The following is a 12,889-nucleotide window of genomic DNA, read 5'->3' as shown; positions in this document are numbered from 1 at the left end:
TATATATATATATATATATATATATATATATATATATATATAAACATCTTCAATAAATTCTTCAAAACGTAAAAAATAGAGATTTTGAGCAGATATTTTGTTCTAGTAGAATTGCCAAACATTTCTCCAGACCGAAAAAAATAAAAGATAAAGTGTGAAAATTTCTAAATTTAAAAGCCTTCCACAAATAATTACCTTAAGAGAAAAATATTATTTTATTATATTAAAAAAACTTGAAACTAAATGTTTAAGTGAGAAATATTATTTAATAAATATATAAAATATTTAATAATATAATTAATGTTTTAATTTTAAAATGAGAAAAGTATTAGAAAATGAATGTAATCCTCTTAACAAGTTCTATTTTTTTATATTAAGAATATGTCAAATATATTATTAATAATTAGAAGAGTATTCGTGTAATGCAGCGAGATACATCTCGAATTTAATATTTTATTTTATTGTTTGTCTCTGTCGATGTTATAATACGATTTTATGTGTTTTTAATAAAACGTTAATGATTTTATTTTTGAATAAAATATAAATTTGAAGATATCATAAAAAATTGAAAAACATATATCAATGTTAATATCAAATCAACTATTTAAAATTTCTTATATTTATGTAATTTCTTTAATTTATTTTTTATTATAATTTAATTTAAGTTTAATAATGAAATAATTTATTTTTGGTTTAGTAATATAAACATTTTAATAGATAATAATTAAGTATTCTGTTAGAACTCAATGTTATACTAATTCTATTTTAGATTTTTTGTATTTAAAATGATATGTTTATCATGTATTTGATTATGTTTATCTGCAGTTAGTTACACGAATTCATATATGAAACTTTAATAAGTTGTACTTACGCACAATCTACTTGCAATCTTGAGTTTTAAGTAATATACATTAATAAACAGTACTTTACACATAAAAAAATGTTTTTAAGAGTTTTTGTCAAATGCTTTATAATATAGTATATATTATAAAAACAAGAGTAAGTTAAGTTTTTTGAATTTTTTTACACCATCCAGTGTTAAGAAAAAGTTTGTCGTAATAGCCGTCGTGATTTAAGACTTGTGTCTCATGTCACGTTAAGTATGTGACACGTCATGACCTAATGCGTGGTTTTTGTAACGCCAATATTTGATTTTTTAAACTTTTTTTAATGTTTTATTTTATCAGTATCCAATGTATAATCTAATTTAAATTATGTAATATGATTGATTCATTGACTAAAATAGTAGAAAATATATGTTTATATGTATAATAATTTATATGATATAAAGATTTGCCGCTATAAATCACGCATTGAAAAACGCTATGACTCTTAACGCTTGAGGGTTGACCTCGCCGCCACGCCACAACTTATACCATTTAGAACCTGATACTATCCCTATATTTTTGAGGTCGTAGATAACACTTTATATCAAAATTCTTATTCACCAAACTAAGCATAGCAACCCCCTCTCCTGCTATGTCGGGGCCTCTCCTCGTTCTGCCCGCTAGCTTATTGGGATAGCAGCCTTCAGGATTTGCCTACTATTTTCGTCCCTTATACTTAATTGTAATAAGCCGTCTCACATACAAAATTTAAAATATTTTTTTTTTGATTAACCTGGATGTCCAACCAGCTATGCGAGCCGACTAATCTCAGGACAACCACTTGCTTTGCAGATAGCCCGGAGTCACCGCATTTGAACCTCCATGGCAATAAGAGGATTTTTATTCCTCATTGGATTTGGACCCGAGATCTCCTGATACTTTTGATATTTGAAACCAAGCTTAAACCAATCAGACACCACCCCTTGTAGCTAAATTACAACAAATTATAAACTATAAAAACGAAAATCCACGCTTAGAAAACAAACGACACGAACAAAAATTGTAATTTACTCTAAAAACAAATTCAGGTACATTTCAATGTATATTTTTTTTTTGTCAATTGACAATTTATTATGATCGATAAATTGAAGGCGAGGGTTTGATTGGGAAAGAAGTGAACACGTGTTTGAATTCAAAAGTCAAAAACATTCTTCCAAATTCCAATTGCCAAAAGAGGCAAAATCTTGTCCAGATATATTTCACCAACCATGTCAATGCCCAATTCATCTTCTCCCCACCACATCAATACCAAATTCATGGATTCTAAAACCCTAATTACTCCCAAATTCACCCCCTTATTGTCATATTTGTCTCCTTCCCAATGCCGCTATAGTTGGCGCTTTCAATCTCGTCGTAAATCGGCCTACTATCCGTTGTTCCTAAGAACTCGGTTTCTTACTCATGTTAACCCTATCCGAGGAGTTTCCTATGAAGAAGGGTATAGGAATGACCAGAGTTTTGCTGTGGTTTCGTCTTTTGGCGATGGTGGTGAAGATGAAGAGGAGGAAATTGCGAGTAAGCCTGAGGATTTGGCTGAAAATGAGAGTATTTGGGATCAACTTGTGGAGATTGTGAAGTTCTCTGGACCAGCGGCAGGGCTGTGGTTGTGTGGACCGTTGATGAGTTTGATTGATACCGCTGTGATTGGTCAGTCGAGTTCTGTCGAACTCGCAGCTTTAGGTACGTTAATTTGTCGTTTTCCGTACTATTTTGTTTGAACATCCCGGAACCGGGTTAGATAATTTCTCGGTGCACAACTATGGGATTTGAACATGCTGATTCTAGCGTATCATTTTGCAGAAAAATTTGTATCAGTTTTTTAAACCTCATGTTTTACTTCAACAGGAAAATTTTGTCAAAAATACTGTGAATGATCAATCATCGTAAAAATATGGTCTTATTAGATGCGTTATCTTTTTTTATTACCAAATACCCCACCATCTCACCTTACTAACAACCATCCTCACTACTATCTGACATCATGGGTAAGGGACATTGATTTTACTGAAGTTGTGTGTTTTCAATGGGTAAGTACATGGTTTATTTTTAATTTTCCTGGTTCTGAGTTTTCTTGATTTTTTATGGGGTTTATGTTGATGGTGGTCGATGATGCTCATGCCCCTTGGGTTTCATCGAGTAAATCAAGTGAGAAACAAAGAGATTCCGTTGGAAAATCGATAGGCTAGAGTGAGAGGGAAAGACGGGGTTTTAGGGGGTTTAAGTGAGGGTTATTTTGGGAAAGAATAGGGCTTTTCATTGTAATATAATTGAAAAATGATTGAGCAATTATTAATTATCTATCTAACCTCAAAACAGTTATATATACCAAAGAAAAATGTGTAGTTTTAGTGTATAAATCTGTACTGTTTACCTGGTCAATTGAATACAATTTCACATAGAGTAAGTATCAAACCCATGACTATAAATTCAAACAAAGTCTTTTAGTTTCAAGACTTCATATTGCTCGATATAGTCTCGACATTGCTCAATATAGGCTCATTTGTAGTATTGTGTAGCTCGATATTTGTCGATATAGGCTTGTAGTAGTTTGATAGATTTGAAACAAGACTTTATTTCCCAAAATATGAATTTGGACTCTGGGTTTCTTTTGTTGCTGTATGGATTTCAATTTAGTTCGATTGATGTTTAAATCAATCAGTATTTGATTGATTTTTCTGAACACTCATGAGTATTGGATGCTGCGAAAAATTGATAAACATTAATACATTCATAAGCACAAGTACATTTCATAAATATTTGTATATTCATAAACAAAATATGGGTGATGACTGAACATTGTTAGAAGAAATGCCCTATTATCTTCTAAACCTTCTACACTCTCCAACCTCTGTATAAACTATCTCTAGCAAAAACCTTGTTCGCCTTACAAATTTGCGAAACAGGATATTTTCGCTTTTGGTTTTGGATTCTCTGTTTCCAATGATTCGGGATTTGTAGGTCCACGTTCATGATTGATATTCTCAATTAATACCTCAAGAACTGTAATTGGAGGTTTCTTGTTTTTCTTCAAGAGCATTACCTCTTTAATTGCTATAAGAAGAGGGACAAAGAGAATGAAAATTACCATGGATGCACTTTTTGCGTAAGTCCTTTGTGAAAACATAACTAGATTCTAAGCAATTGCCATCCCACTATGAACAATGTTAGAAAAATCGACATGTATACGAACAATGATCAAAGAGAAAGAGGATAGTGAGAGGGAGGGGAAGGAGGGAGGAGAGAGAGTTGGGGAAGGGAGAAGGAAAACAGGAGCGAGTGTGTTACTTTTAGTTATTTTTTAAATCAAAAGCTTATTTTTGGAATATTGAAATAAAACATGCATGTTTTTGGAACAAGTTTAAAACACACACAATTTTGGAATTTACTCCATTTGGCAAGTGTACTGGGAAATGTTCTACCAATACCATCAGATTGCTGCAAATGATGTGGGATGACAATGGCAAATCATTGTATTATTTCAAGTATTAGTGTGAAATGTAGAGGTGCTGAGTAAAATTTGGGGACATTGGAAGGTGTTATTTTACAGGTCTCGTAGACGCAAATGAACTTTAAGACTTTAGGGAACATTGGAGTAGAATTGTGCAGCTGATTAGTGTTTACTTGAATTTTTGCAGGGCCGGGTACGGTGCTTTGTGATTATATGAGTTATGGATTTATGTTTCTTTCTGTAGCTACCTCCAATATGGTGGCCACCTCACTTGCTAAACAGGTTTATTTGATATGTTTATATTGACCATTGATTGGTGTTTTCAAAACTCTGTATTGTTTCTTTTTCTTTTCTGACAAATTTCTATTATTGTGCTGGTATATATTGCAAGATATTAGTATCATACGGAAATTAGCTACCCATAGTTCATAGATTTGGTGTCAGATATATGCAGAACTGATGAATAATGTCATCTGGTTGAAGTTATTTGTCATATATATGAAACCATTTAAGTGGCAGTATTATGTGAGTTGCTGTTTCTGCACCTGTCTGTCAGGGTGCTTTTTTTCTCCTTTGAGACTGCAAAATTTATTGAAATGGATTGTGCAGTAAACTGGATCTAAACTGTCGGCTGTGGATTGAATTCAATAGGAAAGAAACCCCAATGGCATTCGAGAGGCCATGGACTCTCCCAGAGCAAACGTTCAAGTCACAATTTCAGAAACAAAAACTTAATTCCCGCCAAACTCACGCTCCCCAATCTAATAGATTCACGACTCTTATTGAAAAGGAAATACCAAAAGTACCCCCCAAACAAGCAACATTATTCAAACATAAAGGAACGAGCAGAAAAAACCCACCAAACATTATTTTGACCTCCTCCTATAGGTAAAACAAACCGGAGGTTTACCAATACTCCCCCCCAAAACTTTCACCTTGTCCTCAAGGTGATAATTAGGAACTGCTGTGACAGTGCTTTGAGAACCTCCCACGAAGACTCAAATTCAGACAATCCCTTCCATTTAACCAAAACCTCCAATTGACCCGGATCCCCTTGTCCATGGGACGCACATCCAAGATATCCTCCGGTTCTGCTCTTAATTCCAACTCTTCAGTGAGTTGTTGAGGAATTTTATTGATAGAATTACATTTACCCACAGCTTGCCTCAACTGAGAAACATGGAAAACCGGATGTATCTTGGATCTTTTGGTAGCTCCAACATGTACGCTACCTTTCCAATCTGCTCCAGAATTTTATTAGGCCCGTAAAATCTAGCCCTCCCACTTGTCAACGATTTTTGCCTGTAGGGATGTAAGTAAAGAAACACCCAATCACCTGGAGAGAACGACACATCTTTCCTCTTCAAACCTGCTTGTTGCTTCATTCGGCACTGAGCCTTCAGCAGATGCATTCACACCTCGTCCCAAATCTCATCTCGATTCATCAAGTCTTGTTCCACCACGGACTGTAGTTTAGAAGAAGCTGCTCTAAATCGTAATAAAGGTGGTGGTTCTCTCCCATAAAGGACGTGAAAAAGAGAGCATTTGAGAGAAGTATGATACGAAGTATATATGATAGTTCTGCCCAAGAAAGCCATTTACTCCATTGTTTCGGCCTGTCCGAAACCCAACACCTCAAATACTGTTCTAGACGCTTATTGTCTACTTCAGTCTTGCCGTCTGATTGCAGATGATAGGCTGAGCTGTATTTCAATTTAGTTCCTTGGAGCTTGAATAACTCTTTCCAAAACGAACTTAAAAACACTTTGTCTCTATCTGACACTATTGATTGAGGAATCCCATGAGGCCGAATGATCTCTTTAACAAAGATTTCAGCCACTAATTGAGCCGTAAATGGATGCTTTAGTCCAATGAAATGGGCATACTTACTAAAATGATCCACAACTACCATGATAGAACTCATTCCGTTCGATCGAGGTAAACCTTCAATGAAATCCATCGATAACTCCTCCCAAAAACTACATGGCAGATTAAAGGGTTGCAACAGCCCTGCTGGAGACCCTGTTAAGCTTTTACTTCGTTGGCAAATTTCACATTGCTTAACCAATACAGCAATATCCCTTCTCATACCAACCCAGAACACTTCCGCTGAAATTCTTTGATAGGAACGATCTCACCCGCATGACCACTGATAGGCGAACCATGGAATCCCCCAAAATAAAGGAATCATTTTTGACTTTCTGTTAATGACTGATCTTCCTTTATACAACAGCAACCCCTATTGTCATTCAAACCCTTTATGGGCCGAACTATGCACTAGCAAATCAGCTTTGAGTTTCATCAAAAATTCATCATTTTCAATCTCTTGTAACAAACCGTTCCAATATCTCCACTGAGGTCCCCCCACGCTGGCACACTCAACATCCTCTATTTTACGAGACAAAGCATCAACAACTCGATTAGTATTACTTGGCTTATAAAAGATGAGAAATCATATCCCAACAATTTGACAACCCATTTTTAATATTCTGGCTGAACCACCATTTGTTCTAAAGAAAACGAAGGCTCTTCTGATCACTTCATACGATGAAATTTTTTCCTAACAGATCAGGTCTCGACTTTTGAACAACCAAGATTATGGCCATCAATTCCTTTTTAGACTGACTTCTGCTTAGCTCTTAACCCCAACGCTTGGCTGAAATAAGCAGTCGGCTGCTCATTCTGCATCAAGACCGCTCCCAATCCATAACCCGATGCATCTGTTTCAATAACAAAATTGGCCGAAAAATCAGGTAATCGTAAAACGGGAGCATCAGACATATTTTCTTCAGTTCTTCAAATGCTTGTTGAGCTTCATCAGACCATACAAACTGATTTTATTAAGTAAATCAGTAAGTGGAGCTGCCAATACACCATATCCTTTAATGAATTTCCGGTAATAACCGGATAGACCAAGGAATCCCCTCAACTTCGTTATGGTACTGGGTCTTTTCCAATCATTTATGGCTTTAATTTTAGACTCAACAACCTCCACTCCCTGACCAGAAATGATATGTCCCAAATATCCCAACCTATCTCGGCCAAACTCAGATTTTTTTTCTATTAGCAAATAGTTGATGTTGAGATAGAACTTCAAATACCCTCCTTAAATGTGTCAAATGCTCCTCCATAGATCTACTATACACTAATACATCATCAAAAAATATCAAAATGAACTTGCGTAGATAGCATTTGAATACCTCGTTCATTAATCCTTGGAACGTAGCTGGCACATTGACCAATCCAAAGGGCATTACAAGGAATTTGTAATGCCCTTGATGTGTGCAAAACACGGTCTTTTTGAACGTCTTTCTCCTTCATCAGAATCTAGTGGTAACCAGACTTCAAATCCAACTTCGAGAATACACGAGCACCAAACAATTCATCCAATAACTCCTCTACAACAGGAATCGGAAACTTATCCACGACGGAGAAGAATTCAATTTGCTAACCACCTCTTCTTGCTGCTACCGATCTTCTTGATCTGTTCCAGACTCACCTGCATTCCTTTTTCGATCGACCCCACACTGCTGTCCAAATCGTCTACTCTTGTTGCCATACTCCTCGTCACCATTCCTGGATCGTAGTTGCTCTAATACCAATTTGTAGTAAACTGGATCTAAACTGTCGGTTGTGGATTGAATTCAATAGAAAAGAAATCAATGGCATTCTAGAGGCCATGGACTCTCCCAGAGCAAACGCTCAAGTTACAATTTCAAAAACAAAAAACCGAATGCTCGCCAAACTCACGCTCCCCCAATCTAATAGACTCACGACTCTTATTAAAAAGGAAATACCAAAAGTACCCCCCAAACAAGCAACATTATTCAAACATAAAGAACTAGCAGAAAAAACCCACCAAACATTATTTTGACCTCCTCGTGTAGGTAAAACGAACCAGAGGTTTACTAGATTGGTGGTATACAATTGGTTCCATGAACTCCACTTCAATAATCATTAAGAGAATAACGAACGCAGACTGCATTATCCGACTCTTGTGGTCTTAAATTCTAGTTGTGCGAATCCGGGTGCTTGATTTTTGCATGCATGTCATGGTAATGTTCTTCATTCAAATTATGCCTTTTGATAACTTAATGTTTCCAGTGATCATACATGCTTTAATGAACACTTCTCCATGGCACCAAAGAAAGCCTTCTCATATCAGTTCAAGATTTAGTTTCTACGAGCCTCAGTGTCAATGTGTCAGGATATGATTCTTTTTTTTTAAGCTGCCTAAAAGAAAACTTCCATGTTCTTTGTCTTTTTGTTGAAAAGTCGTAAAATTAAAAGGTTTTCTATATTCTTCTGCTAAGCCTTTATGATCTTCTTTAACACATTGTTCAGTAATGAAGTAGTTCAATATATATACACATATACATATATTTCGATATATGAAAACTTATAATTCAAAGGCAGACTAATTTATTTGAGTTTACTACATACACTTGTAGATGCATCACCGTGTTTGTTGTCTTCATGAATTAAACATTTCATATAGGTTTGAGAGCCTACGATTTTAAAATTTGAGCAGCTCAAAAGTTACATCTATAATTATCTGTTATGATATTCTTTTTTAAATGTTTCAGCCAGTCCCTCCAACTATTATGATGTTATTGTGTCAATAGTACAAGTAACTGATATGCTAAATATTTTTAAAATTATCGGTTAATACCCTTTGTTGGACAATGGACATTCTTATTGTTGCTTCATACTCTTATTTCCTCTCGTAATGACTGATGATAACATCCAGTGCGATATGTTCTATAAATGCTCTTTCCCTCTTATCCTTGATTTCATATTTCTGCAACATTGATCCCTTATCTTTTCTCTTGAATTACCTGACTAGTCAAGTTGTGCAGGATAAATCCGAGGTGCAGCATCAGATATCGACTCTTCTTTTTGTTGGATTGACATCTGGTCTATTGATGCTTTTCTTTACAAGGTTTCGGGGAGAATGGGCACTGAGTGGTAATAAGAATTAGTTTTGGATTTTGTTCTCTTCCCTTCAACTTCGGAGACATTTGATGCTTGGCTGTATAGAATCCTAATGATATTACTCCGTCCTTTACAAACTAGATATAGTTTTTGTTTCTCATTTTGTGTGGTGAAACATATTTGGATTTGGAGCAAAACAAGAGTACTATGTTTTCTTCTATATATAGAGTCCAAGCAATAGCAAGATCAAGCACAGATAAAAACATGTCAATTATGAATTTAACCAGTGTCGTTCAACTGAAATTTTTTATCTCTACCTTTTCAATTGAGGTATTGTCTTTTGTAATTTGCAAATGCTTTCTAGTAATCAATAAATTTCATGATGCAACATTTTCAGCTTTTGCTGGAGCCAAGAATGCACATATGATATCAGCAGCAAACACATACGTTCAGGTTCTTTGGATTCTAGAAACTCTATCCATAACAGTTATTCTTTTGATCTTGGGTAGTTTCAGGGTACTTCCATTATATCAATAAACTTGGGACTTCCTTTTGTTTGGAGGATGGAGTTGATGTTCTGCAGGAAGATTGTATTTGTATTTAGTTGGTGTAATCATGGACCCCTTAAAATTGGGAATTTTTGGTAATTGGCCTATAGGAGAGAAGGAAAACATATTGAGTTTTATTATAGTCTTAGGATTGTCCCATGGAAACCTTGATTTGCTCATCCAAATATGTCTATTAGATTTCCTTTTACAGACAACCAGGAAAGGAGATGCATTTTTGTTCATGTGTAATTGATTTAAGGAAGAAAAACATGACCCATAATTGAGAGCCATACCCTACCACTTGATTGTCCTAGCTCTCCACTTTCCACACCATCGATTTGAACAGTCCTTCCATTTGTGGTGAATACTTCTGTTTGCACTTTCTAAAGATGTCAACGAGTTTTCCATGGGTGTCTTAGTAGATTTTGAACATGCAATTCTCGATGGATATTGCTTTAATTCGGTATGGGATATAACGTTGCAAGAAGGGAAATTGAATCAGCAAGTTAAGCTTTGAAAATTCATTGATATTACTGTTGCTGCATCACATGTGAGGAATCCACTTTCTTCCTTTTGTTCATGTGCTTTTTTAAGGTCAAGTACTTTTAACATCTGCATGCTGAATGCTCATATTAGAAAGCAAACTGTTCATAAATCTTTTCATTTTACATACATTGTTGTATGGGAGTACACTACCTATACTTTTTTTTCCCGTTTATTGTAACCTGGTTTCAGTTATATGCTTGTCAAATCACTTGAATGTATTTGTTTTATGTTAGTAGATTCGAGGCTTGGCATGGCCTGCAGTTCTTGTTGGATGGGTTGCTCAGAGTGCAAGGTAAGCAGAATATGTTATTTCACTAATTGATGATTTTGCTGGTAGAATCTAGTATCCATCATCTTTTTGACTCTTATTCCATTATCTTCCTGCAATGTTAATGACCTATAAGTGAAGATGGAGCCTATAATATGAATTTAGGATAGATCATGTAATCATGTTTGATGCTCTTAAACTAAAATGTGTATCATTTCTGAAGAATCAGTAACTTTCAGATCCTGTAAATATGATGATCTATTATGGCTACTATCTAGATATTTTCATTAACAAGTGGCTTGATTTTTAATCGAAGATGTATGATTGACTTGCTAATCTATTATCCTGTTTTTTGAGTAGCCTCGGCATGAAGGATTCATGGGGGCCTTTGAAGGCTCTGGCAGTTGCAAGTGTTATCAATGGTATTGGTGATGTAGTTCTGTGCTTATACTTAGGCTATGGTATTGCTGGAGCAGCATGGGCAACAATGGTATCACAGGTATGTTATATGAAAAATGGTTCAATATGCATCCGTTAAGTTTTCTTATGCGTTATTTTTTGTTGTGTCACACCTCACATATATTGTAGGTTGTTGCAGGATTTATGATGATTGAAGCTCTGAAAGATAAAGGGTATAATGGTTATGCCATTGCTGTTCCATCAGCTACTGAACTGTTACAAATATTTAAGCTTGCTGCTCCAGTGTTTATAATGATGATGTCCAAGGTTTTTATGCTGCACTTAGCATTGCGTTCTTTACTCCTTCACCATCCCCCCACCCCACCCCACAAGAAGAAAACACCTGGGAAAGAAAACTCCTACCTAAGTTATCTTCTGCTGTCTGTTGTTTTAGGTGGCATTCTATTCTCTACTTGTGTACTTTGCTACATCAATGGGCACACAGACTGTTGCAGCCCATCAGGTTGGTTCTACTTGCAGCACTATGGGCATGTCTTGAGTTGTTCTTTCTTGTAGTCCAAGCAGGCTTTATTTTTGACCCTAACAAATTACTATTAATTTAGGTCCTTGTCCAAGTATACTGTATGTTCGCTGTAGGGGGCGAACCTCTCTCCCAAACCGCACAATCATTTATGCCAGAACTTATATATGGCACCAAACGAAGTCTATCAAAGGTTAGTGATGTCATTTATGGTGCTAGTTTCTGCAACTATTTTAGCCTAACTTTTTATACACCCTTTGCCACTAAACAAGCATAGCTTTTGAGAAACTCCCATGTCCCATTTAGTAAACAATGATGGTTCATTCTTTATGCTCATTTTCCCAGTTCTCATCTTCATTTCAACGGTTTCATTTTCATTATGTGCAATTGTGCATCTTACAATGGCACCCACAAAATGGAAATAGAAATGGAAATGGAAGAAAACAAACGGCACAAGTGGAGGCCATTGGTTGGAAGACGGTTTTTTAATGAGCATTTGTGTTTTCTCATGTTTTACTTTTAGTACTATGTGCATAGCAATTTGTATATAAATTTCACAAAACTCTGCTGGGTGTACTGATCTTCCCAGGCAAGAATGCTGTTAAAGTCACTGGTGATAATCGGCGTGTCATGCGGATTAATATTAGGTGCTGCTGGAACAATTGTCCCCTGGTTATTCCCCCAATTTTTTTCACCTGATCCTCAGGTCATAAAGGAGGTCAGTTCTGTATTTTCTTTTGCGTTTTTCTGTGTCACCATGTATTACTCCCTTCATCCGAAAAATGCGACACTTCTTATTTTAGGTAAGATTGTTTTCCGGAAAGATTGCTCTTCTCTATTTACACACTAGCAATCATTACAAAATATTGATTATGGTCCACAAGTTTTCTTAATTTTGTCTTATGAAGGGCTAGTTTAGGAATTTAATCAGTAGTCAAAGACTTCTATTAGAGCCAAGGCAATGTTGCATATTCTTTTGATGAAGGGGTTATATTACGGAATGTGCTGCATGTGAATCATGGACATGATTTTGCAGTTGTTGCCCTCCACTTAATTGTTTACTCATCATGACAACTAAAAGGTCGAGAAACCTCTAGGCTTTAGAAACTAACAAGAATTGTGTCCAAGCAACTAGGAACCGTTGCTATATTCAAGTAGCACAGTACTGGAGCATGGTCTCTATTCCAACTACAGTTTTTGTCCATCCCAAAATTGCAGTTCACTTTTAGACTGTTTAGCATCACTTGATGAAATATTAACTTCAAATCAATATAGTCAAACAACTTAGGAATATATATATATATATATATATATATA

At 35.5% G+C, this 12,889-nt stretch overlaps 1 protein-coding gene across 1 annotated transcript in view; it reads left to right on the top strand.

Moving 5' to 3' along the window:
- The first annotated feature begins 2,083 nt into the window (after positions 1-2,083).
- LOC112528130 (protein DETOXIFICATION 46, chloroplastic-like) overlaps positions 2,084-12,889 on the top strand; it is a 14,588-nt gene continuing 3,782 nt past the window's right edge. Inside the window, exons 1-10 of the mRNA XM_025139062.1 lie at positions 2,084-2,567; positions 4,523-4,617; positions 9,195-9,303; positions 9,668-9,723; positions 10,601-10,656; positions 10,993-11,131; positions 11,221-11,358; positions 11,486-11,554; positions 11,655-11,765; positions 12,162-12,290. Of these exons, the coding sequence (XP_024994830.1) occupies positions 2,096-2,567; positions 4,523-4,617; positions 9,195-9,303; positions 9,668-9,723; positions 10,601-10,656; positions 10,993-11,131; positions 11,221-11,358; positions 11,486-11,554; positions 11,655-11,765; positions 12,162-12,290 (1,374 nt within the window). The 5' untranslated portion in view covers positions 2,084-2,095. The remainder of the gene's footprint in view (positions 2,568-4,522; positions 4,618-9,194; positions 9,304-9,667; positions 9,724-10,600; positions 10,657-10,992; positions 11,132-11,220; positions 11,359-11,485; positions 11,555-11,654; positions 11,766-12,161; positions 12,291-12,889) is intronic.

Source organism: Cynara cardunculus, assembly GCF_001531365.2.
Source record: "Cynara cardunculus var. scolymus isolate 2C chromosome LG 15, CcrdV1, whole genome shotgun sequence".
NCBI classification, from domain to species: domain Eukaryota; kingdom Viridiplantae; phylum Streptophyta; class Magnoliopsida; order Asterales; family Asteraceae; genus Cynara; species Cynara cardunculus.
Note: the sequence above shows the minus strand (reverse complement) of the source record. Positions and strands in the feature narration are given on the sequence as shown.